The sequence below is a fragment of the Dermacentor andersoni genome, chromosome 7 (genome assembly GCF_023375885.2).
Source record: "Dermacentor andersoni chromosome 7, qqDerAnde1_hic_scaffold, whole genome shotgun sequence".
NCBI classification, from domain to species: domain Eukaryota; kingdom Metazoa; phylum Arthropoda; class Arachnida; order Ixodida; family Ixodidae; genus Dermacentor; species Dermacentor andersoni.
The window spans coordinates 52,742,679-52,770,230 of NC_092820.1; the positions used below are offsets into that span (position 1 = coordinate 52,742,679).

The 27,552-nt window shown below is 46.6% G+C and overlaps 1 protein-coding gene across 1 annotated transcript in view; it reads left to right on the forward strand.

Moving 5' to 3' along the window:
- The window catches only part of LOC126534449 (3-oxoacyl-[acyl-carrier-protein] reductase FabG-like), a 123,819-nt gene that overhangs the window by 81,350 nt on the left and 14,917 nt on the right, over positions 1–27,552 (forward strand). The window contains exon 7 of the mRNA XM_072289197.1: positions 19,560–19,596. Coding sequence (XP_072145298.1) covers positions 19,560–19,596 — 37 coding nt within the window. The remainder of the gene's footprint in view (positions 1–19,559; positions 19,597–27,552) is intronic.

The following is a 27,552-nucleotide window of genomic DNA, read 5'->3' on the forward strand; positions in this document are numbered from 1 at the left end:
GAATCCTCGATGACGTCGAAAAGCAGCCTTTGTATCGTCGGAGCAGACTTCTCAACTGCTGCTGCTTAATCACGGGGAGACTTGGATTAATGTCGTAGTCTGGTTCGGGAACCATGATCGTCGGGGTAGATGCGGCGGAATCCGAGAGCATAAACGCGTTACTGGTTTCCAGAATTTCCTAGATGTACGCGATCGTCGTGCCCTTGTTGATGTGCTTGAACTCTTGGCTGATGTTTGTCAGCAACACTTCAGTTTTCCCTCCATGCAGTCGAGCGATCCCTCTTGCGACGCAAACTTTATGGTCTAGCAGTTGACGTTGGTCGCCTTCGATGACGCCTTCTACGTCAGCGGGTGTTTCGGTGCCGACCGAAATAACAATGCTCGAGTGAGGCGGGATGCTCACTTGATCTTCTAGAACACTCAAGGCGTGGTGACTGCGAAAGCTCTCCGGCGGTATCGGTTGATCTTCCGACAGCGTTATCGATTTTGACTTCAGGTCTATGATCGCGCCGTGATGGTTCAGGAAGTCCATGCCGAGAATGTCGTCTCGTGAACACTGTTGGAGGATAACGAAGGTGGCAGGGTAAGTCCGGTCATGAACGGTTATTCTTGCCGTGCAGATTCTAGTCGGCGTAATGAGGTGTCCTCCAGCGGTTCGAATTTGGGGGCCTTCCCATGCAGTTTTAACTTTCTTCAATTGCGCGGCGATGGGTCCACTCATGACGGAGTAGTCGGCTCCTGTGTCCACGAAAGCGGTGACTGCATGGCCGTCGAGAAGCACGTCGAGGTCGGTGGTTCCTTGTCTGGCATTGCAATTAGGTCTTGGCGTCGGATCACGGCTGCGTCGTGTTGAACTGAAGCTGGAACGTTGCGTCGTCAAGTGGTCTTTCGTCGGTGTAGTCTTGGCTTCCTGACTTCGTCGGGACGGCGGCGTGTCGTTATTATGTCGTCGAGATGGTTTCTTTGTCGTCTTCGTCGGCGGCGGAGGATCTTGGTCAGTTCGACGAACAGCAACCGCACCTCCATCGGTTGCTGCTTTTAGTTTTCCGGATATGGACTCGCTGACCGGCCCCGGGCGGGGCCAGTGTATGGTCGGCGCTTCGGCGAGAGGTAGCGGCCTGGGGATGGCGAACGCGACGGTCGTCGAGAGCTCCACTGAGTAGCGGCGAGGTAGTCGGCGAGATCGCGAGGGCGTTCACCTTGCTGCTGGCGCGGCGCGTTGACGGCGAAACCTCGCAGTCCCATCTCCCGGTATGGGCATCGGCGATACACATGGCCGGCTTCTCCGCATTGATAGCAGAGCGGGCGGTGGTCGGGGCCTCACCAAATGTCCGTCTTCCTCGCGTAGGTGCGCTGGGCGACGGATGGGCGTGCTGGCGGCGGCGGCGGCGGACGACGGAACTGCGTCGTTGCAGGGCCCTGGCGTGGTCGCGGAGGGGGACCTTGACGGCGTGCGACGGCGGCATATGTCATCGCTTCTGGCTGGGGCTGCGGTAATTGTGGCTGCAGCTCGGGAACTCCAAGCGATCGGTGCACCTCTTATTTCACGATGTCGGCGATCGAACCCACTTGGGGCTGCGACGAAGGCAGGACCTTGTGCAGTTCTTCGCGCGCAATGGCCCTGACGGTCTCCTGAAGGTCGCCGGAATCGAGTCCTTGGATGGCGTACTGCGGCGTGAGCCCCTGGCGGTTGTATTGCCTGGTGCGCATCTCCAGAGTTTTCTCGATCGTCGATGCCTCTGCAGAAAACTCAGCTACGGTCTTACGAATAAGTCCTGCGAAAAGTTCTTGCTTGACGCCTCGCATCAGGAAGCGGACTTTTTTCTCCTCTGACATTTCCGGGTCGGCGTGCCGGAAAAGACGGGCCATCTCCTCCGTGAAGATTGCGATCGTCTCGTTTGGCAGCTGCACACTAGTTTCTAGTAGTGCTTGGTCTCGCTCTTTTCGCACGACGCTTGTTAGCGTTTGCAAGAAGCCGCTTCGGAAAAGGTCCCACGTCGTTAAGGTGGCTTCTCGATTCTGGAACCAGGTCCCGGCGGCGTCTTCCAGCGCGAAATAGACATGCCGCAGCTTGTCGTCGCTGTCCCAACTGTTAAACGTAGCGACCCTCGCATACGTCTCGAGCCAGGTTTCCGGGTCCTCGAATGTTGATCCGCGGAACGTCGGAGGTTCCCTGGGCTGCTGCAGCACGATGGGGGACGCTGGGGCTGCCATTGGTGTTGCCTTGTCCACAATCTTCTTGGTCTTCTCAGGTAGAAGTCCGTGCTCCGGGGGCAGCTGTTGAAGACGGCGGCTTGCTCGATGCTCCGGGACTACGTTGGTGTTCACTTTGCGGTCCGGGCTTGGATCACGGTTTGTCGTGGGCGTCCGGTACATGAACGAAAAGCACCTCCACCAGATGTCACGTGGTGGTGACGTTGAAGAACACAGTAGCAAATACTGTGAAAGACAAAACTAGCTTTTATTGGGCGACCTTGTGCCCACAAAAACAGGCTACACTTATAGCCCAACGACAGCGGCGAACACGGTCGGCGATCGTCAAAAATCTGATCAGCGGGCCAAGTGTGTCGGCTTTTATACAGCAGTCATCGAATGTTCCAGACTAATCGTTGGGACCCGCATGCCTTCCACAAAGCTCTACAACATTCGAGTCACGCGATGAAATCAGATAACACAAAGTTCGGCGACAACAGACAGCGGATAGAAGCATCGATAGCTTTCCAGAAACTTCGGATACATGCAGACGCGTCCCGCGCTGTGCGATAACACTTGTTAGGCGGCGAAACGTGGTCGCCCGTTAAATATAAGTACACAGGTCAATATTTATTATTATAAATACAATTATTATTATTATTATTATTATTATTATTATTATTATTATTGTGGTTTACTTTGTGCATACAGTGCCTGGGATGAATTTACTAAATGCAGATGCAATCGTAGGAGGAAGGCCGCATTACCCATTGTTTGCTAAGATGCCGAAAACAAACAAGAAATTGAGGAAACAAAAAGAAACAACATCAACAAAACTTATCGCTATTTTCTCGATGACAGCAGATGATGAGTGTTTCCTCTACCTTGAGGTTCTTAAATACGAAACATCATCAAGAGTTAAAGATATGTGCGAAAAAATATAAAAGGCAAGTATTGTGGACTTAGTGAGAAGAGAGAGAGATGCCAATGAGAGAAAGGCAGGTATGTTAACCAGAGTTAAAATATCCGGTTTGCTACCCTGCCCTAGGGGAAGGAAGATGGAAGCAAAGACGGAAAAAATAGCGGAGACAAAAAGAAAGGCGTTAAACAAGGAGGACGGGATCATTATGGTATTTCTGATAGGCCACTGCTACGTAAAAAGGTCAACAAAGTCATGACCGACTTTCAGCGGGACGACAGTGGATGTCGGCATTCCAAGACTGTCTGTTCTGAAGGTGGCCTGTGGTCAAGGTATGCCAACACGCCCACTAACGACAGCCGGTGTGCGATGTATCGAGGACAGTAGCAAAGCACGTGTTCTATACTCTCATCGCCGCCACAGTGACTGCAAGCCGCTCTCTCGTCCATGCCAACTTGGAAGGCAAAAGATCTTGCGAGAACGACACCAAGTACACAGTCGACAAAGTACTGTTATCTCGAGTCGAGAGAGTCTAGATGTGGGTCGTAGTCGAGGGGACGGGTCCAGTCGGTGCAGACATGTGTCCTTCAAGCTTCATGTGTTCCATAAAGATCTTATGCTTTCCTTGATAATGGTATGGAGTCTTTTAACCCTCTATTGCATGGCGTCCCATATTTGGCACATACCGGTTACCATTTTCTTTTTTTGCCTGTGTGAGATGCCCAGTTGAGAATGTGATACCATCAGAGTAATTCTCATAGTTATGCGCACTTGTTATGGGCAAGTGCTGCCATCTATTGAGCGATACTGAAAACGGAGGCGAAGTAGATTTTGGGAAGCGACGTGAAACTCGGAGGGGGCAAACACGAGCAATTGGTTTTTTTTTTCTTTGAAAATTTCCACCGCAGAAACATAGAAAAACTATTCTGGCATATTTTATGGTATCACCAATTCAAGCTAGTTATTACTTTTCTCAATTTTGTCTGCAACTACAGCAGAGAATGCGAACTCGGTGTGTGCAATATTTGGCACAGTATGAACTTGAAAGGCAAAATATGGTAACATGCTGCCAACTGTTCAATAGCCCGAAGCTGCAGGTTACAGTATCACAAGATGTAATTTTGTAGATCGGTTCGTTGAGGGCGAATGGTCTACCAAACTGTCGCCTGAAAAGCGAAAAGGAACTGATCTAAAGGACGTTGTGCATCAGAGGAACTTACAAGCACGATAGATGACGTGGAGTTATCGTGTGTGCCGTGGTACGATAACCGCGCCGTGACATTTCTGTCGAGCTTTGTTGGGAGAGATCCAGTCCGAAAGACTAAGCACTGGTTTACCTCCGCCAAGGAGTTTCGCGAAATTCATTGCCCCAGCGTAGTAAGGGTCCACAGCAGGCATATGGGCGGGGTCGACCTACTGGACTCACTGCTTGGACTTTACCGCATACATATCAGGTTGAATAAATGGCACTTCCGAATTTTTACGCATATGCTAGACTTATAGGTAGCAGCAGCATGGCAATTGTACAGGAGGGTGCAGAAGCAGCTTTGGAAGGAGCAAGTACTACTGCTGGCTCAATTCAAAGCTGAAATTGCAGAATGCCTTACCTCGCATAACAAGTGCCTAACCAACAAGCGACCAGGAAGGCCTTCTAGTCAAGACATCGAATTCCAGCTTCAAGTCAAAAAAGCACGGGGACCAGCGGTAACAATGCCACCCAAAGACGTGCGATCTGACCAAGTCGGCCACTGGCCAGAATTTGATGAAAAGAAACAAAGATGTAAGCGGCGATCTTGCCAAAACAATACGTTGGTAAGATTGAAGTGCAACATGCATCTGTGCCTGAACGCAGCAAATTACTGTTTAATTTCATTCCACACATCACGCTAAAAAGACCACCGTCCGAGAAGCATTGTTTTCCGCCCATGGCAGCAAGACCGCTCGGCCATCTTCATGGTGTGCCATATTTGGCACAAAGCTGTATCTTTTTTAGTGCAGTCGTTATAACTCTGAAACTTTTGGTATGTGTGTTTGTTCATTCAATCAATAATAAAAACTAAAAAAATAATTTTTAGGATGACTTTTTCATAATTCATGCAATAGAGGGTTAAGCCCTCTTCATGTACAGATCGTGTCGCTACATCGGCGTGTTCATTGCACTTTGTGCCAAAGTGACTTGGTATGCACTGTAACGTGATAGTGTTTCAGTCAATAGTGTTTCAGCGGCCAAAATCGAAGCCGAATTTTTCAACCTGTCGCGCTAGCAGCTGAGAAAATTTATACGCTTAAATACGACAAAACGCCGCGATGACAACGAGCATCAACTGGCGCGCCTCCGCTCAATGGCGTCTGTGGGTGTGCGGATAAGAGTGCTCCCAGGAAACTAAAGAAGTGCCCGTCCCGAGCAACCGCGACAAAATTTGTAAGCTATCTGCAAAATCTGACGGCTGCCCCCGCGCCAAGTGATGTCTGCTTGAGGTGACTGCAATACAACTCCTAAACTGACGCCATTCATTGAATATTTCAGACATTGGTGTATTACTAGTAGTGTCTGAACACCAAAGTTCCCAACACTTTGCGTCGCTTTAACGAGCTACACAGACGTGTAAATTCGCAGGCGGCTATTGCTTCCAAATTCCAAGTATTGCTAGCTTCATTCTAACAGAAACTAGGAGCAAAACACTTCGCATGTACCTGTAGGAAAAGCTTCCCGAAGACAACGAATCATCGCAATACTTCAAGCAAGTTAGTGCGGTTGCAGTAGGCTTGTACGTAGCACGTATTGCTGTAGGTGGACTGGGGATATCTTATCATGGCCTACGATTTTCCGGCAAAGCAATAGCACTTTTATTAAAATATTGCAGAAGGGAAATAGTTATTAATAACTAGATATGTGAACAGGCAACATTCAAAAATAGCCTGACTTCTTCCTAGCGACAGAAAGAAACCTTAGCTTGGCCCTGTCCAGCTACGTGGCACTCGCACATTTTCAAATTTCGCTCAAGTGGGACACCCTGTAATATATATACACACATACACACACACACGCACACATACATACATACACACACACACACACACATATATATATATATATACATATATATATATATATATATATATATATATATATATATATATATATATATATATATATATATATATATATATATATACGTGTGTGGGTGTGAACATGAAGGAAGAAAACCGAGGGGTGGGCCCAGATTTTCTTGAGTCTTCTAAGAAGGCAACAAACAATGACACCAAGGCAGCACAGGGAAGATTATCTGCGATTCTTGTTTGAATCAAACGAAGCATAAATAATTGGAAAAATGACAGCGAGTGAGAAGCAAACTGGCCGCAGGTGGGATACGGAGCCACATCTTGCGAAGACGTGGGTTGGTACTTTCCTTTTCTTTTACAATTTTCTCTCCGGTGACATCCCGTGTTCTTCGGAGATTGTGTCTCCAGTGTTTAGGCAGTGGTGAACAACAGAGGTTTGGCCTGAAGGCGTGTCATCGAAATGAAAGATCTCACTCTATGATTCAAGCAGGAGACGTATGACCGTGACCTGTGCAGAGGTGAGGTCATGTGCAATCATTTTTGCGAAGTCAGCCGTTTAGGAACCAGAGCTGTGAGCTGCAATTGTCGCTAATAAGCCACTCTCGACATTCAGACTTTCAATGTCACATTCGGAACCACTAGAAACGTTTGCCAAGAACATGCTGGTCGGAATCACTTGAGGGCACAGGCTGAAATTCAGAAGCGGTAGAACGACGCCGTTATTAGTAACCATGATCAACGTATGCGGAACAGCAACTTTCCAGTTCAAAAGTACGTCGATGATGGGGCAAGGCACATATTCACCGTCAGGAACCTGTGGCTGGGCCGTCAAAGGGACTTGAGTAACTGACTCGGGTGACAGACGCACATCGTAAAGTGAGCACAAGTGCGGTGGGGCGGTGCTCGGAGTATCGGCGAGTTGAGGCTGTTCTAAGAACGCCGGTCGCACAGTCGATGAGAGCAGAATGAGTTGATAAAAAGTCCCATCCAAGGATAACGTCATGAGGGCACTTGCCGATAACAGGAAAGAGAACAGAAGTAGGGCGGACGGCTATATTTAAATGCACAGTACAGATTCCAAGAACCACCAGCATGCCACCGTGGGCCACACGAAGTACTCGGGCAGCTGCTGGGGTGAGAACCTTCTTTAAACGTCTGCGTAGGTTAGCACCCATCACAAATACTTGAGCTCCAGTGTCGACGAGTGCTTGGGTAGGTACGCCTTCTATTTTAACGTCTAATACACTTCTCCTTGTGGGCACAGCCAGAGGATTTGGTGCGGTAGTAAGAAAGGCAACACAACCTCCGAGGGCTGCATTTCTTAGTTTTCCGAAAGGGTCAAACGCCACAGGGGCCGAAAGGCGACGTGGCTACGGCGAACGGGAAGATGGGCAACGTGTTTGTGGTGAACGAGACTGGTGTGCGCGGCGATGGTGAGCGACTTTACCATTGGTTCCGAGCAGAGTTGGTGGCGCTGTTAGACACGGCGGCGGGTGAATAATTGCGGGCATTTGCATGAAAACCGCTCAGGTTGGTCGGCTTGCGAGGTCTTGAGGGGCCCGAATTGCGACAATATCGGGCGACATGACCAATGCGGCGACAGATGAAACTTATTGGTGGGTCGTCCACAGTTCCCCTCTCTTCTCTACTAAGTCGGGTTGCGATAACGAGGAGAGAAGCGTCGGGTTGGAGCGAAAATAGCAGAAGGGCGTACGTTAGCTCTGGGATTGGCAACAGCACTGAGAGAATTTAAGCCAATGTTTTCAAGTTCCTGACGAAAAATGGCGAATAGGACTCCGGGGGGGAGGGGGGGAGGGGCACGGCAGGCCAGTTCCTGCTTTGCGGCAATTTCATGGGAGGCTGCTTTGACAAAGAACTCTTTCAACTTCTCTTTGCATTGGTCTCAGCTGGTTAGCTCTGTCTTCGTGGATTTCGTACCACACCTTTGCCCTGCCTCTTAGGCAGAACAACAGCTTACCTAACATTAGCGTAGGGTTCCATCTGTTGAATCCGCTCACGCGTTCGCACATACCACCCACTCTGCGACGTTGGCGCCATCGGCCCCACAGAAAGTTCCAGGATCCTTGGGTTGCACAACCACAACCGAAGGTGACAGCGACGTAGCTTATAGCGATGACGTTGGAGGCGGCAACGGCGTTGATCCCGCGTGCTCACTGTCATTCATGTTGCGGACGGTGATGCGACGGCCACTGCGGAGCTCCGCTTCCAGCGGTGGTGCCCCGCACCTCCCACCAATGTGTTACGGAAATGTTGCGAGTATAGAAAGTCTATATTTTCAATATATATACAGGATGAGTCAGAGTAGATAAGATGGCTCACCACTAACGTCAGGCAGCAGCCAGCGTCTGCGACGTTCTTCCTTTCTGTTCTTTCATCCTTCCGTAACACTATACCTAAATATATACGAAGGAAAAAAGTTTATTTTATTTTTTAAGAAAAGTAGGTCGCCAATTAACAATTATTTCTAAAGCTATGGATAGCTTATGCCTATAGAAGGATGATGTTGCTATATCTTTAACTCGCTTCAAAATCATTTGCGTGCTTTTAGGACCATGAACAAAACCTGTAGACTTTAGCGAGTCCTTCGGTAAAGTCTTTTCTCAACGGCGTTTGAAATGCCCGTGAATGATATATGCTTCGCTTTCCTGTAAGCAAAGCTAAAGACTCATTAAAGAACACTTCTAATATTTTACAACATTTGTGAAGGATGGACACATCAGGTGGGAACATTTGCATGCAGAGGTCATAAACATATACAGGGTGTCCCATTTACCTATCATCCACAAATATTCAGTAAAGCAATCGTTAACTCGAAGAAAACTAGCTGCATATTGTTTCCTGTAGAGTGGAGTAGCTGCCATTAAAAGTTTTCTTACTGAGATTTTACTACGTTATTATATTTATTATCTAACTCGAGACGTAGTATCATAATTATCAAAGGGTCAATGAGACATTTGTAGGCACAGCCAAGGCAGACCTAATTGCGGTATCTTGAGCAACTTACGAATTGCGTGTAAATTTTTTCCGATTGATAAATTAACCTTCCGAAATGTTGCGAATGCCACATGACTGCGCTCCCACCCGCGTGATAAGGCAGCGCCATTGGACAGGCTCCTTCTGAGTTAGCCAGAACGAAATGAAGGAAATAAATAAACAAATCACTGTCCAAGCACTCCGTACAGATAATTACCAAGCGCAGCTGAAATATGAGGTCTCGTTGTTTATCACTGGGTTTGTCTCGACGGTCTATTAAACGACGGCTTGGTTGGCTGAGAGATAGTTGCTGTTTGCGCTTGGCTGCACGAGCCGGTTATTGCGCCTGCGCTGCAGCTTCGGGACGGCGTAGACGAGCTCGTTCCCGGTACTGCTCGCGTTGTTGCTGATAGAAAGTTGCCTGCTCCTCAGGTGTACGTATGACGCGTGGCCTGGCCATTTTGGAGCACGAGAGAAACTGCTGCGCGACCGCTCGGCTGCGACGGAGAGCAACGACGTCACAACTGACGCAGCCAATTGCGTGCCTCTTTATCACCTTTTTTTTTTCTTTCGTGCATTCGCATGGGGTTGCGCCTAAGGACTTTTCGGCGCACGGACGGACGAATTGGCTATTCATATAAAGCTTAGCTCTAAAGCGTCGTGATCGAGCTAATGCCTTATCTGCCGTGCCTCGGCCAAAGTAACACGTTGCGTTTGGTTTTAGTTGGAAACAAGCTGCTATATATGTTGTCTAAGCGTAGATAAAGTGCACGGATGTTTCTTTTTTTTTGCCACAAAACATATCACTACAAAAACGCATCTGCAACGCCAGTGGAAATGTTTCAATGTGCATTTTTTTATATTTCTTTTATGTTTTTCTCTAAATTTACACCGACGCTATGATCCGTCCATCCTTCCTCGATCACACACTAACTGGACAGCGTTCCATGAACGAAATCCTTGAAGGAGTGGTGGATGAGTTTTTAAGCGAAGATCCGCTATCACGTCTTCCACTTCTGGGGAAGGTGGGACACCAGCACACAGCAGCAGCCGAGTACGAAACTGGCTGCAAGCGACTTTTCGTGGGCAACATATTTGAAGGCATGGGGCTGTAAATTGGCCGGCCAGGTCACCGGACCTGTCTCCACTCGATTTCTTTCTTTGAGGTTATATGAAAGATCGTGCTTACATGATCGAGGCGGAGGTCAGATTAGTTTAAGGCAGGGATAACGGATGTCTGCCGTCGAATTCCAGCATCGGTTATCAAGAAAGCCACTGGAGATGTTGATAAGGCGGACTCAGTACTGCGTAGCTGCAGAAGGAGACCTATTCGAACATCTCCTCTAGGCAGCAGCTGATGTTCAACGGTGCTTACGAATACTTTCATAATAAGGGTACACTGAAATCCGATCTATTTTTTTTTTTGCTTTTAGTGCAGTCGTCCCATTTGCCAATTCGGCTCATGTAGAAGTACTATATTTACTTTCTTGAATGTATCGATTTTGCCTTGTCTCTACACGTGGGTTTATTGAGCTTTCATATTTTCTTATGACCCTGTTTATGCAGCACGTAAACATTCTCATAAAAAGTAACACCGTCACTTTATTTAGGCTTTGGTCCGAAGCAAATTCCTGGCGCGAAATATAGCTGTGTGCGCTTTCTCTCGATGAAGTGCACAAAAAAAAAACCTTTAACACCCATAAGTGTGTTAAAGCGTTTAGTGTGCCATGGCGGCGATTCCAGTGCAACGTGTGAGATAGGAGTTGCAAGGTACCGGCGATGTGCATACCACGCACCTCTACCAAAGGTAAAGAGGTTTATTGGGCGGGCAGTACAAACAGGCGGTAGCTCGGAACGTTACGCAGGGATAATACGATGGTGGTGTTCGAGCGCCGCTCTCGAGCCTTCTGCTCGTGATGAAGATCACTGTGTCCAGGATGCCATTCTCTTCATTTCGTCATTATAGTTTAATCGAAACGAAAGTGGATGAAAAAAATTGGCTGAAGGCTTAGCTTGGTTAAGCCTGGAAGATTGCGAAAGCAATACCCTTGGCTGAGCCTTGGTTCGGCTGATGGTGTGGACATGGTTGCCCTTTGTTAAACTTATGGCTATACATCATCCGACATAGCGCAAGGCAACGCGCCGACCACTGCGAGGAGCCGAGCTGTAGCCCCATTTATCCTCCTAGCGTGACGTCACACCAGCGAGCACCCTCTCTCGGTAGCGCCTCAGCAGCGGCGCGCAAGGCTTCGCCTCCACCATCGATGCCGCGCGCTGGGCCCCGTCTCGCGGTCTGGCGTGACGTCACACGGTCACGTGACGCGCAGCTGTGTAAGGAGGCGCCACGACCACAGATAGGCCTAAAGTGCGAGCAGTATTGCTTTCGCAATAAAAGAACTTGCCGCAGGTGCGGAACGATGCCACAACTTTCGCATTTCCCGTGCGATGCTCTACCTATTGAGCTGCCGTGGCGCCGTCCAAGTTCTTGGGTGTTTATGGTTGATCATTCCCCGTTTGGCGCTGTTTGTTTTTCATCCACTTTCACTTCTATTAATTTATTGTTTCTTTACTTCATTTATTAGGCACAAGTAATTTCCACTCTGTTGTCCTTGGTTTCAGTGTTTGTTGTGTTCTTATGATATATATATATATATATATATATATATATATATATATATATATATATATATATATATACATATGCAGTAAAAAGAGGACGAACCTTTTGGAACTAAATTAAGACGTCGGCCAGCAGCCACCGCATATGTCGCGACCGGACGTAAGGCTAACCGACGATCGCGGCTCAATCTCGCGCGCGGTAAGGACGATAGCCGGGAGCTAGCGCCGGAAGCAGGGGTCTTAGACTCTGCCAAGTGCGCCCTTTGCACGGCCGCACGCGGTTGCGTGCGCCATATGTTGAAAGGAATCTGCAGGCGGCTTATACCCTTCTGCGCGCTGTGTCCTCGCCGCTCTTGCGTTGAAGCGACCGACTAAGATGACTTCACTTGCCACTGCTGCCATGCTTGCCTACACCATCGTTTTGAGAGTGAGTGTCCGCGTTTATAGAATGTGAAGTGTTCATATTTGCTTTGCAGGATTACACCATGCATAATTAGCTGACACTATGTCGTTAATTCAGTTTGTAAGGGACTATTTCGAAGTTTATATGGCCGATAAAGCTACAAGCCTTACATCGTATAGATGTCTACTAATTTGTTGTCGCAATGGATGCGTCGCCTTTCGGATGAAACTAACCTCACCTCATGCACTTACTGTTACAAAGGATGACCATATATATATATATATATATATATATATATATATATATATATATATAAATATATATATGTATATGTATACGATATTATCGTGAGATACTCAAGAGACGAGCCGCCCCGGGAACGTCGAAGTGGGTCTTTCCGCTTCGCGTGAGCGATTGTCGTGACAGGATAGCCGTCAACGCCAAGAAGGTTTTGGTTCGTAGGGATTGTGAGCAGAGCATTTGATGGCAGGGTCGACAACGCAGCTTCACCTCTAGTAGCTGCAGTGCATAGTTTTCCGGCTGCATCCGGGAGGCGATAGGCGGCGAAGAGAAGCGACTGGGTTGGGGCGAACGAGACTGATGACGTCGAGGTGAGGGCGAGCGTCTATAGCGAATTTTCGGAGCAGGAGCACCAGCGCGTTGGCGTGGACAAGATCGCGTCATTGCTTATGCGAGCCACCTCTTAGCACCATCGGAGCTCAACTATTCCATTACAGAACGAGAATACCTTGCTGTTGTCTGGGTGGTTGCCAAGTTCCGTCCTTATCTCTATGGTCGTCCTTTTTCCGCAACCACTGACCATCATGCTCTCCCTGGCTCTCATCGCTAAAAGATCCTACAGGCCGGCTTGGTCGATGGGTTTTGAGGTTACAATAATTTTCATATTCCGTGGTGTACAAGTCTGGCCGCTGCACCAAGACGCTGACTGCTTGTTGCGTTAACCTGTTTCCGACTCTAACTCCTCCAGTATTACCAGTGCTTCAGTAAAGTGGAAAGTTGGGCTAGTTGGTGAGTGATCATCATACCTTGCTGGTGAAGCAGCGCACTGACACGGACACAGTGAAGACAAACAGGAAAAGACGACACTCGCTGCACTCGCAACTATTTTATTTCAGAGCACATACTTCATACTTATATACCTGCGCACCCTTAGGCGTCAAAGAAAATCAAGGCAAGAATAAAGGCATTTTTTAAAAATCATTTGCCCGCGCATACTAGGGCGTCAAAGATATGGCACCTATCTATCATGGTGTGCAATCCTATCGTAATTTGTTGCAACCCTAACAACCAATATTATTGCACATTTTTTTTTCTTCTTTTTAGTGTACTTCCAAAAAGGCAACCTCACCATGGCTTAGATGTACGGATGGCTGACTGATACAACCCTCTCCCCTCTTGTGAATATGAAAGGCTTCGATTATTTCCCTGGTTAGCTCATCCTTATGGTGCGATAAAACTGTGGTATCATTGTAAAGCGGCCAGCACTCATGTTGTGAGCAGTGCCCCTTAATGTGGCAATAAATGTTTCCCCCCAGTGACCTTTTGTGCTCCAAAAGTCTCGTGTTTATACACCGACCCGTTTGGCCGATGTATACTTTTCCACACGATATAGGCAAACAGTAGACTACAGATGACCTGCACTCGACAAGCTTTTCTTTATGCTTGACTGTGCACTTACGACCATTTACTTTTACTTTTGTTGAAACTCTACGATCCAGTCCGGCACATATTTTTCCGAGTTTGTTCGGCACTGAAAAAACTACTCGTAGACCATATCTGCCACCTACGTTTTTTAAGTTATGCGCGATTTTGTGTGCATATGGTAGTGACACAATTTCTTTGCTCTCAATCTCTTTTCTGTTGCGCTCTTTCTGATAGCCATTGCGCACATAACGAATCAACTTATAAGCTGATGAACAGAGTACATGTTTTTCATATCCGGCATTCTTTAGTCTGATAACCTGTCGGCTGAAAGTCTCTTTTATTTTTTCCGGGCAAGACTTAGTTAAGGCCGCCCTCAGACACGAGAAAGCTATGCCACTTTTTACAATTTTAGGGTGTCCCCAATTATAGCTAAGCAAGGGTTTTTCTGATCGTTGATTGTATGACCAGAAAACGTGGTCCGGTGTGGAAGTTAACGCGAAATCTAAAAACTGTACCTTGCCATTCTTCGGCAACTCAACAGTAAAAGCCAGTCCTTGGTTGTTGTCCTTGAACACTTTTAAGACTTCATTCACTCTTATGTCCAAAACACCATGTTCGACTATAACAAAAAAATGGTCCACAAAGCGGAACACTTTTACCGCTAGGCCTTTAAGGTTTGCATCTATCGCTTTGTCTAAGCTACCTCAAAAAATTGTGCTAAGTACTGGAGCTACTTTTGAGCCTATAGATATACCGGACTTTTGTCTGTAGATAACATTATTCCACATTACAAAGGTACACTCAAGGTAAAAGGTTAATAGTTAAAGAAATGTATTAACTGATACGCCACATTTGCTGACAAATTCCATCTCGTCGTTGTCTTCCGTTATACAATGTCTAACACTCGATAATGAGGGACCATGCGGAATATTATAATACAGATCCTGTACATCTATGCTGAAGAATTCACATCGTCCAGGGTTAGACGTGCTTAAGTACGTTACTAACGTTTCAGAGTTTGATAAAACGAACGGATCGGTAACTGTCAAGCCATTAAGGTGGTTTTGAAGAAATGAAGAGACAACCAACTGCCACGAGTTCCTTTCTGATACTATGGCTCTGAACGGAACGCCAACCTTATGTGTTTTTGCCACGAAAAACAACTCGAGGTGTAGGTTGCACGAGCGCTGAACTGCTGAAGCAAGTCGCTCAAAATTGTTGCTTGCCAGTAATGTGACTGCTTTATACCTCACCTTTTTAGCTTTTACGTCGACACGTACGAAATTCTTTCTGACCGCTGTCATCGCCTTCTCTTGGAAGAGACCTTCAGGCACGACTACAAAACAACCTTCCTTATCAGAAGTCAGAAACCGTAAATCGTTCTTCACGCCAAAGTTCACTAGATTCCTTACGTGTTGCTCTTTTTTGTCGGCGGTCATTGTCCTGGAAAGCACATCCATACACTCTGTGATGAAACGTGGACGCTCTTCTTCGGCAACACGACGCGCCATGGTCTTGGTCAATGCTACTTTTTCTGGTGGTGTGAAGGCCGGCTCGAAGCAGAACTTCGGACCGAGCCCAAGAATCCTTTTGTAGTTCTCGGGAACAGTGGTGTCTCCCAAGGTGACCACCCTGCCTTCCGGTGGTCTGTGCTTCTTTGGTCTAGGTAGGTGTGGTCTCGTGGTCGCCCATAACTATTCCGCCAACTGTCGGACCTCCTACACCATTACCTGAAGCGTCTGTTGTGCTCTCGACCGTGAAGCAAGGCGCACGTTACTCTCAGGGAATCCTTGAAATGTATTGCTTGTCTCCATAATTCTGCTTTCACAATCCTACAAATTCGTTTTGAGTGTGTTGAAGATGGCTGAAGGAAACCGCACAAGGTTCCGAGTTCCTGGGGGCACACGTTCTACCTTACATGCCAAGATGCCACTGTTGCTTTGCAGACGCATATCGCCATAACTGTCCACTACATGTTCAACTAGTGATTATGCCCGTGATGCCATTGCCCATGCTGACCATGCTAGCCAACTTGCGCGCGCTCGTCTACAAGTGTCTCAAGACAAACAGAAGCACCACTATGACCTCCATCACCGTGATGTCCATATTGCGCCCGGCACCCTCGTGTTGCTTTGGTCCCCATCGCGTAAAGTTAACCTGTTTGAAAAACTTCTTTCCTGTTACACAGGCCCGCATCGCGTGCTCCGCCAAGTGGCCGATGTCACCTATTAACTCGCACTAGCCACACCCACTACGTCCTCCGCTATGACAACCAGTAACATTGTTCACGTCGCCCGGCTCATGCTCTACACCTCTCCACGAGCCTTCGATATGTAACAGCCCCGTGACGGCGCTTTTGCCGCCGGGGGGGGCGGGGGGGGGGGGGTAGTATTACGATATTACTGCGGGATACTCAAAAGACGAGAGACGAGCCGCCGCGTGAACGACGAAGTGGGTCTGTGCCCTCCACGTCAGCGAGTGTCGGCCTGGCTCTCTGGTTCCAGTGTAAATAGCCTTTTTCGTATATATATATATATATATATATATATATATATATATATATATATATTGATATTGCTCTCTCTCTCTCTACATATATATACATATATATATATATATCGAGAGAGAGAGAGAGAGGGAGAGAAAGAGGGACCGGCTGCGAATGGCACCTTTACTGAAGCGCCCCAACCAGCGCTGCTCAGCTCTTCTACCCACAACCAGTTCGAAAATGGGCATCCGATCGGTTCGTGATGACATGATGAGCAAGGAATGACTATGGCTTCGGCTGCCATTCCACCATATAGGCTTTAGGCAGGAAGGTGCTCAAAAATATCAGGGTCCCTACCGCATCATCGAGTGTACATCGTCCGTGAACTATGGGCGCGAACTTTTGACGCAATCGCAGGAGAGACACCTTCGTTGTGGCGAGACGGTTAACATCAGCCACGTCATGTTGTACCAGGACCTTTTCATTGTGTCATCACGTAAGGTCGCTAAGGTGGCTCATCTTCGCAGCCAGAGCAATTGTAGTGTATAATATGTATGCCGCACTGTAAGCACAACCATCGTTTCAGCACGATACTTGAGCTCGTGTTGTCGATGCCGAGACCTAGAAATGTTAACGCAGAGTCTCTTTGGATGCTTAAAAGAGGTTTATTCAGGCCCATTTCACATGTATCCAGGCAATAGGTCGTAATAAGTGTCAAAACCAAGAAAATGTCATGAATTAAATAAGGGCACAGGCAACAAAAAGGCTGCAAAAAATAATTGTACAGCAAATGGAAAGGTCATCAAGAGAAATTGGATTTGCCACAGTATCTGGCTGCGCACCAATATTGGGCATGAACGCGAGAGCAAGTAATGGCATAACAATTCATTGGTACTGTCAAGGCTGGACCGCGGTTGGCCTAGTCATAGTTTGCATCATTGGCATAATGCTGTCTTGTAGCATTTTCCCGATATTCGGACGTGGCAGCAATATTTATGAGGAAGTTCACCAACATTAGGCAATGTCCGTTCCAATGCTAATGTCCTGGCTAGGGGATCTGTGACTACCGTCACTCAATCGTACGTGCCTGTTTGAGATAGGCCAATCGTCAAGACAGCACAGCGACATACAGTTGCCCCGTGGCGTTAGCTGCTAGAGGGATACTACTGGAGAGTGTAGGCCAATTCTGGAGGTTAACACAGCTTCTGAAAGAACGATTTGTCCCGAAAGAACGAGTGCGAGAAAACGGCACGTTACGCACGCGACAAATGTCTGAAAGAGCTATTCGGCTTTGGTTTGAGACTATGTGGGCGGTCCTGGACTGGATCCTGGAGAGGTCCGATTGCACTGTCGGTCATTCACGCATTCTTATACAGCAGTATTCCTTGCTCGATTCCTGAAATTTTTGCTATGGGTAGGTACACATTGCTGTGTCTCCTTGCACTTACGACCTTTGTATTAAAAAAAAATGCATGACTGAGGCTGATATTGAACCTCTGCCTTTGAGAACAGCAGCCCAATGCTTCAACAGCGAGTCTACGGCTACGATGGGATGACTACCTCTCGGATAAAGCCGACTAACTGTTTTAAAAGTATAGCGAGTGCGTTTATCGCCAATTTTTCTTGTTCTTTCGTCGTGATAGTTCTGTGTTAGACATTTCCAATATTGGCGCACAGCATTCTCCAGTAGTTTCGTCGGAAGAGCTAACACTACGTAGCAACTTTGCGATGCTTTACATCCTCATGGCCCGCCCAGATTGAACAAGTAATATGGTTTCATCACCAGATTGCGAATACATTTGTCTTTTTACTATACTCCACATGATTTAGCCATATGTAGGAACAATTGGTAAATACGTAGTCCCATGGTGACGTTCTAATCCATCTCTTTTCCTGCTTATACTCTCGCCCGGTACCTATCTATAACTTCACAACTCGTTCGTTGCAGAAATAGTGCAGTCAGTGTGAGACACATATTCCTTCGTCAAACAGTTCCACACTTTCCACACTTTAAAGGAATGGCGTAGACCACTCCTGTGCAACACTAGATGGTCTACACCATTTCCCTGAAGTGTGGGAATGTTTATGTCGGCCAAACCGGCCGCTGAAGGCTTGGCGGAACATGCCCGAAATTTAAGTGTTTTATAGCACCAGCACGTACATTTGGTCGCGCACGTAATTAAATGCAGAGGTTGCGAGGCTCAGTTGAGAAAGACAAAGATTCTCGGTAAGAGTGCCAACGCGACGGCGCGCGTCAGTTGGAAGCGTTCCACATAAAAAAATAAGGCAGCTAGTGCGTAAGCACCCCCTCTGTATCGCTGTATCTGTATCGCTGTATTATCTGTTTGTATCACTTGCTTTTTCTAGTTTCTTTGTTTTTCTGTGTCTGTTTCCGTTGATTATTGACACGTACATTCATCGATGCGAAATTTTATTTTTTCCCAATTGTACGGCTCCCTTCCACATCTTTTCTGCCTTTCCCCCTATATAATGCATCCGTTTTCCGCTAATAAAATTCAGTTGACAGTCAGCGCCTGTGCCACGTCCTTCCTACTTTGTAGATGCATGTGTTAGCGCTTTAACAATTTTCAAATCAAGTATGCAAGAACTCGCCCAGAAAGAAGTTTTAATGAATAACAAATTCTGCAGCACAGCTGATTCTGTTTAATGATTTATTTAAACTGCTGGCCAGCGCTATTATTATATCTCTAATGAATAAAAACGACAAAATACAAAATTGCGAGAAAAATGTCTGTGTTACTTTCCCGCGAAATTTTGTTCGAATGGCAAATTGTTTCAAGAATTTCGGCATGAGCCACAGCAGCCGTTTATATCTGGGCCGCAAACACGAGAGCTGGCTTACTCAGATGCTGTTCACAAGGCAATGCAAGTTATTGAGGAATTGTGCCCATACCAATCAATTAATAAGTAAAGTCACGCCATTACCTTATGCTAGTTGCGCACTGGGTTAATTTATTATTGCACAAGGGGTTTATGCGGGTCACAAACAAGCTAACTCTGAAAGTGGCCAATGGCCTTCTCGCCCCTTCAATGTATATTTTTTATGGCACAGTTTGGCGTCAATATACATTGGGGGGGGGGGGGGGGGGGGCATTGCGAGGTCAATGTTTCTGAACTACATCAATTCGATACGAATATATGTGTTCAAAGAAAAGCCAGATCGTAACTGTCTTGTTCTTGTTTCTCCATTTCAGAGTTTGCTCCATATGGAATTCGGGTTAACTCAGTGAAGTAAGTAAACTGCAGCAGCAATTGTTGCGTTAAATTACATAATGATAGCAATATCATGAGAAACCAACAAAGGCACCAAGGAAAACTTAGGGAAAATTACTTGTACTTACTAACTGAATTAAAGAAATGATAAATTAACAGCAAGGAAACTGGATAAATAAACAACTTGCTGCAGGTGGGGAACGAACCCACGTCCTTGTATTACGCGTGTGATTACCGCTCGTCCTGTGCACTCCTTGGTCACGTCCCGTCTGAAGTCGCGGTTCTTTTCCTCTTTAAACATGTCCGACCAACTGGCCCAAAGTTCCCCCTTCTTGTAAGCGTGTGATTCTACCTTTTCATGCACTTTCATTGCCTATAATTTATCATTTATTTAATTCAATTATCAAGTACAAGTAATCTCCCCTACGTTTTCCTTGGTGTCTTTGTTGGTTTCTCATAATATGAATAAAAAAATCGGGGCCCTCCGTTAACGCCCTTTCTTCTCGTGATAACAATAACTAGGAAATGTGCAGTAGGGGAACAATTCGGTATCGCGCGATGTGCTCCAGCGGTCCTACATAGATGAGATGCTGTAAAGTTTACTTAATAGATGCGCAGCAGGTGCATATCGTTTCTGCCATCTTGTTGGAAAGACTGTCATGGTCACATATTTTTTACGTACCTTTGTCGTAGCTTTCGGCGTACGTGTTTCTTGCAGTTCACTTTGGAGAAGCCATCCCTGCCTGCCGGTGGCATATACGCGTAAAGCACAAGTACTGAGGTTTGCCTGAAACTTACGCTGCTGTTTTACTGACTGCCTTTTAGCATTTAACATTGCACTTAATTAATTAAACGCGAAACTAGGTTTGCTGTAATGTTGCGTTGGTAAACAGAATAGGAAAAAACAACATAAAAATTGAGAACCCATTCCATTCTGTGTAGGGAGATTACCAGCGAAGATGTAGCACATCACACATGGTTAGGCTAGACGATGAGCAAAACGTGAACAAGGTGAACGCAGGAGCTAACGTTTCGACAAGTGGACTTGTCTTCTTCAAGACAAGTCCACTTGTCGAAACGTTGGCTCCTGCATTCACCTTGTGCACGTTAGCCTCATCGTCTTGAATTTCCATCTCCCGCATTCCCCGTCTTTTCTATGGTTAGGCTATGGCACACGTATTTATTTATTTATTTATTTACTTATACTGCTATCCCATGAATTGGGACATTGCAGGAGTGGTACAGAAGATTATACATACAGAATACAAGGAAAGTGCGTGATTACAAATGTGAGTGCAAAGATTTACAGAGAAAACAGTACATTATTTTCAGCATTTGATAATGTAGTGACGATAGCTTTGTGGTCACTGAGATATCGACTGATTGGTTCGGGTACAATGTCCGCCAGAAACTTGGCCGAATTTGAATGAACCACCAAACCGCCATTGTTGAGTAGTCAATTGACTTGGATTGGTGTCGCACTTCAAAGGAAGCTTTTCTCGGACAAATTGAGTTAACTATTTCTTGTCTGATTTTAAAATATCCACATTGAAATCTCCAACGATGATGAGAGGGCCAGTGTCATCACGACTAACGCAGGCAAAGTGCGTGGTCATGAATTTCTCAATATTGCACTAGGATGTGCCTGGAGGTATGCACAGAGAAACTGTGCCAATTTCGTGTTTATTTTATAAGGCACAGTCATCCCCCTCGTCGGTGGCATTTACCTCTTCCAAGTCAAGCGTGGGTGGTTGTACATACGGTTGGTCCTTTGAGTATATGTCAATGCCTCCCTGCTCGTGTGACCATGGGCTGTTCCCACACAATTTCAGTATACCCATCGGCTTGAAAGAATGCATCTTGAGTGATTTCTGTCAATAATTATTATTATTATTAATATTATTATTATTATTATTATTATTAGGGGCGGAGTGCTTGAAGTCTGCAGTAGGCAACGGGTAGGCCCAATATTTTACAATCTACTGGATTGACCCTCGCTCGCCTTTTTTATTGTTGATGCAGTAACACGAAAAACAAGGAAATGTGGGTCGACCGCGGGTGTAACCGTATTGCCCTGCCGACTGGAGCGGCCCACATTTTTGCGCAAAGACAACAAAAATGTGGATAGAGGTATACAGCTTCGCTTCTAAACCATATTTGCACGTCTTGATGAAGTAGAAGCTGAGGTCGCACCGGGGCACAGGGGCATGTGCATGGGGCTGGCATTACGCACGTGTCATTAATATTGAAGTTTTGCCTTCTGCAGCTCACTTTCAAGGCAAACTGATCGGATGTCCTTTAGGTGAAGTCGTTGTAGTGCAACTAAAGCAGACACAAGGAGCCGAAGACCGCGCACAATGGGCGCTTCTTTGTAATGCTCCGCTCTCTGATTTGGGGCACCTGTCTCCGTGCTTCATTAGCAGCGTTCCGTAATGCTCGGCATCACCACTACGGAGACTCCTCTTTATATTGTTGCCCAAGCAAATTCAGACAAGGGCGGCAGGTCCATGACGCCGTCACGGCTGGTGCCACACAAGCATTAACACTTTTTATCAACCTGCCGTCAAAAGTGGATCTCGAAGAGTGCTACGCCCGTATCCCCAGAAAGCAAGCACGCTTTCTCAACAAGCTGAACGCCGGATAGGCAGCATCATCTCCCGAGGCTCCCCGAACCCACTGGCCACATTGAAAGGCATCGTAATGGCTCCATTGCTCTGTCGAAGATGCCTAAATATCGCGGGTGGGGAGGGCAATCCTTCTCAACCACTTGGACGTTAGCATCAACGGGAATTCGGAACAGCCGTGCTTGGAAAAGGTAAAGCACTTAGCTTACGGACTTGGCGGGAAGTACCAAACAGGATATTTAAAGCAGCGTCTCGTCCGCGAAGCCTGTTTAGGCAGCTGCTTGAGCGGCCCCATAACTTTGTGGTCAAGAAAATCACTGACAGCTTAGCCTAGTGGATTTTTATTTCACGACCCTCTGGGACATCGTTTCTCGCAGACTTCCATGCAAAACTTAGAGAACATTCAAATCGTGCGTCTACTTGATGACATCATAGGCTTAAAATAAGGTGCCTTGAAAGGCCTCCAAATTTACTGAATCAGTACACCCTGGTTTTGAACCACAGTAGACACTTAGCCTACACATTATGCCAGTTAGAAGGCTATCTGGAAAATTTTGCATCCAGAAGCTCGTAAAATACCGAGAAGAGAGCGCTCGTCACAGAGAGAGCAGCTTAAATTAAAAGTGGAAATGTAGGAGTAGGACGGGCTGGAATAGTCGCTCTCCCGTCTTGGATAATCTTTATGTGAAGATATGAGTTCTGAGCAAGAAGACGACGTTTATGTTGCATGACAGACTCCTTGAGCCTAAACCATAGCAGGATGTGCTGTACCTGTCACCCCTGTCTGTTCCGTGCATAATAACCAAAATCCTTGCGTCGCAACTTGCAACAAGGTGAATTGCTGTTTCCATTGCAGAATGCGTAAACACATCATGTTACGCGACAATTTTACAATATTACGCGGCAAGAAGGAACATCTTCCCTTGACTACTCTGCGTGACCTTTCTAAGCCAGTAGAAGTTCGACCTCGGAATACCGAATCTTCAAAAAAAAGAAAACCAGCGTCGGCAAGCCTCTGCAAATGGTGACGGCTCCGTATAGGTGCCGGTTCGTGCTCAGTAAGCTAGCGCACCTACTTTTGCATAAATATGGCGAGACTTCTCCAATGTTTGTTCTAGGGTTGATTGGGCTCCCTCTCTCTCACGACATTCGCAAGCTCCTATCCTCAACAGCGACTGCTCACTAAGCATTCAACATACATTTATCTAGTTCCATTTATGAATTGGAAGCATTATCCATACTTATATATAGACTGCAATGAGCCCGTTACTCAACACCGCCATGTTGTGGCTGCTATCCAAATGTACAGTGCACTTCACGAAGAAAAGTACGAGACACTGCTTTCAGCCATACACTGGGCAACTATGTGCTGGGAATTAAGTTTAACAGGTTCTCTGTCTATCCACAATTGTCCCAGACATTTTGCCAAGTCAGTATTACTTCTCTCTTTAACGAAGATGCTGAGAAGGTGGAAAACAGCAGCTATCTTCAGTCACTGTTTAATACGTTTCCTATAATGGCCGCGTTTCACCACGACGTTTATGATACCGGAGGCAAGTTAATTAGGCCACCGCCTTGTTCACGTTCACAAGAGCATCCCAAGGCTCTTAAGTGACAGAAATTGTTCGCCAGACAACTCCAATGCCTGCAATAAAATTTGCTTACCTTATTAATCGATCAAATCTCATGACAAAGAGGACTGCATTGATTTTCATAATTCTTTAGGAGTGGCGTATCCATTTATAAAACAGCATTGTCTAACTTTGGTCAACTGTGTTGGACAACCAGTTCAGTGCGACGTTATCACGTCTTTACTATGAAACCGTACCACAACTTCCTTCAAAGAACGATTTGTTCATTCAGGGCTGTTTATTCCACAAACTTATTTTCTTGCTCGCGTCGAAGATGGGAAGATTTATTCGTGGAGTTCATCTGTTTGCCCTAAACAATTACCTCCCTAAATTCCATTAGTTGGGTTCTAGGTTCTGTGGCTCAAATATTTCGGCTGCTCGTTTACAATGTACATTTAGGCAGTTTATTATTATCGGCGTTTGCTATGGCGTTGTGCTGCTAAACCCAAAGGCGCGGGGTCCAATCTCAGCTGCGGTGGCCACATTTCCATGAGAGTATAAACGTTTATGTACCGTGCATTGGGCGCCCGGTAAAGAACCCCAGGTGGTGAAAATTAATCCGGAGTCCCTGGCTACAGCGTGCTGCATAATCAAGTGATGTTTTTTTCCACGTAAAGCAGAACAATTTAATGTTTATTTCATTATAATCTCCTTGATACACAATATTGAGGCAGCTGTGATACCTAGTCCCATGAGCAACTGATACTTTTTTTCTTGCCACATCTCTTCATTGTATTTTCTGTAGTTACTTGGTTTCCAGAAGAAAACGGCGTTGTCTGCATTCGAACTATGTGTGTTCTCTGTTTTTGCGTCGCATTTAGCTTGACTGTGCGTAGGTCTTCTTGCTCTTTGTGAGGAAGAGCGCTTGCCCGTCTTTTATTTCTTCCGTCGATTAGAAACAGCGCTTCTGTATTTAGGCACTGTCATTCACACGAACCCAATGCGAAATTTCTAAGCTTGCCGATCGTCGTCCTGCCTCGAATTTCTCCCCTTGTTTAAGTTCATTGCTCGTTGAAGACATGGAAAGGGGGCATAATGCTACGCATCACTCTCTTTCTGTGTGTTTTTCGCAAACTGCTCTCTAATGCATGACTGCGGATGATGCTTTTGTTTTTTACAATATCTGAATGAAAATATTTGTGCGGGAAACATTAGTATGTTGAATTTATTCGGTGGCATGTGACGTATGTCCAATGCTACGTTTACACGCGTTCGTTGGGAAGCACAGTCAAACGTCGTTGCAATCACTGCCTTTTAATTGCTTGGGTTATTACGTCGCATGTTGTTAGTCATAAATACCTGATAGCACAGCGGCAATTAAAATGTTCACGTCTGGGAATGACGGCTGTCTAGGAAAAAAAGTGGCTGATGGCTTAGCTTGGTTAAGCCTGGAAGATTGCGAAAGTAATACCCTTGGCTGCGCTTTGGTTCGGCTGATGGTGTGGACATGGTTGCACTTTGTTAAACTTATGGCTATACACCATCTGACATAGCGCAAGGCAGCGCGCCGACCACTGCGAGGAGCCGAGCTGTAGCCCCATTTATCCTCCTAGCGTGACGTCACACCAGCGAGTGCCCTCTCTCGGTAGCGCCTCAGCAGTGGCGCGCAAGGCTTCGCCTCCACCATCGATGCCGCGAGCTGGGGCCCCGACTCTCGGTCTGGTGTGACGTCACACGGTCACGTGACGCGCAGCTGTGTAAGGAGGCGCCACGACCACCGATGGGCCGAAAGTGCCAGCAGTATTTCTTTCGCATTTAAAATAAGTAGTCCGGAATGTTGTCACCGCCATATTTATAGCCTTCACAAAGAAAAATCTTCAGCTGGTACTTCGCGAACATCTTTGCTAAAGAATTACCTGGTACCGTCTGCAACTACGTAATCCTGGGTGTCGCTGTTTACGCGGACTGAGATCAGCTTAAAAATCTTATCAAATGATGTATTCTTTCTGAAGATGCTAAGATAGAACTTGGCAGAAGTTTTTTCCGACTTGAGCATCTTGAAGCATTGCGCATGATGGTGAGCTGGGTGCTACTGCCTGCTACTCCACAGTTATATGTGCATTGCTTGTCCCCAGTGGCGCAGGCACGAAACGTCTGAGCACAACTTTCACTGTACTCGCGAGAAGTTCGGCTTTCATCCAAAGCACCTCGATCCCTTTCGAGAAAGTGCGTTGATTTTAAGCTTCCAACTGAGTTCATAAACACCAGTAACTTTTCTTATCTTGCAGATTACGAAGTTAAAAGCCTACGGCTGTGTTTGGAACAATCACCTCTAATTGGTAAAAATAATGCGGGATGACGATATCTCTTGAAAGGAATTCAGCATAATATTACCTCTCACGGTTCCAAGAGGCCGAGCTGGCATTTCAGTGCTCGAGACCTCTCGTGTTTCTTCAGGCGTAAGAGAGAGAGAGAATTAAACTTTATTGTTAGACCAGGCTTCTTGAGCCCGAAGGTGGGTGGCCTCCTCAGTCCAGGTAGCCATGGCTCGCTGCCGCCGCCCGAGCCCTGTTCACCAACCGTAGCTGGCTGTCAGGGTCCTGCGCCACCAGCAGAGCCCCCCACTGGTCTTCCGGTTCTTCCTCTATATCCGCTTCTTCCTGCATAGGCGTAAGGTAACAAATATTGGAGGCTTTCTACGAGCAGCAATGCAGGGCAGCGAGGAAAAGACTTAAGTACTTTTACGCAGCAAGGTACTTCTCAGAAGTGTCTAGTGCCAATCGCGTCGTCTGCAATCTTCTGACACCTAGAAGCCTTCAATCGATGTTGCTGCCGCTCCATATAGTATTACATCCTGTGGTAATCCAATCCTCCAACCTTTTCTCAAAACTGTATTGTGGATTGATACCTTGAAGTGCTACTAGATTTGAGACCACTGAGACATTTTACCGCTGAATTTTTCTTGTAAGTAAGGACGAGAATCCTGGATCGCGCCCCGCATACACGTCATATCCATATCGCCTAGTTTTCCGCTAACTCGTTCTCTTCACACTCAAGACTCTAATTGCATTTTGTGCAAAAAGCTCCAATACCGACGCAATGAATGCCCGATAGTTGTAAATGTCTTCTCGTCGTACCAAAGTCGAACAAAGTCATGTTAGGATCCGCTTGGCGTGGTCACCTGCTATGACGTGAGGATGGCTTTTTCTTTTGAGGGGCAGTTATAGGCACGAAGACAAGCCCTGTCAGTGGGTTCACGCACGCGTAGCTCACGAGGAAGGAGCTGAGTCTTGGGCTCTATGTGGCTTCTAGGCTTGGTAGCCTCGCCCCCTCTCCCCCCCCCCCACCCAGCCCAGCTGCGGGTACAATAAATCCTTCTGTAAGATTGTTTTATACATGAGTAATGTGGTTTCCGAAATGTATGCACTTACCATGGCTTGTTTTTCTTTATGAAGAAGCTGTGTCATCGCTTGCCACTCCAACGTTTGCTTAATAGAAGGAGCAGCTTCGTGTTCAGTGATGTAGGAGCTATGGCTGCACTCACCTTAATTTTTCAGACAATAATAGCTATCATATTGTTTTTCCGCAGGATATAGACTGTTAGTATCCTGACAGGTATCTTTGCCGGGTATTCGGCGATGCCATCCGCTGATGTTTTGACGAGTGTGTTTGAAGGTTCCCGACGAATACTGATGGCAGGTTACGTTACGGAAGATTATAGGACAAAACGCCCAGATTGTTACCCAGATATACGAGGTATATTCCCAATAGCTACGTGT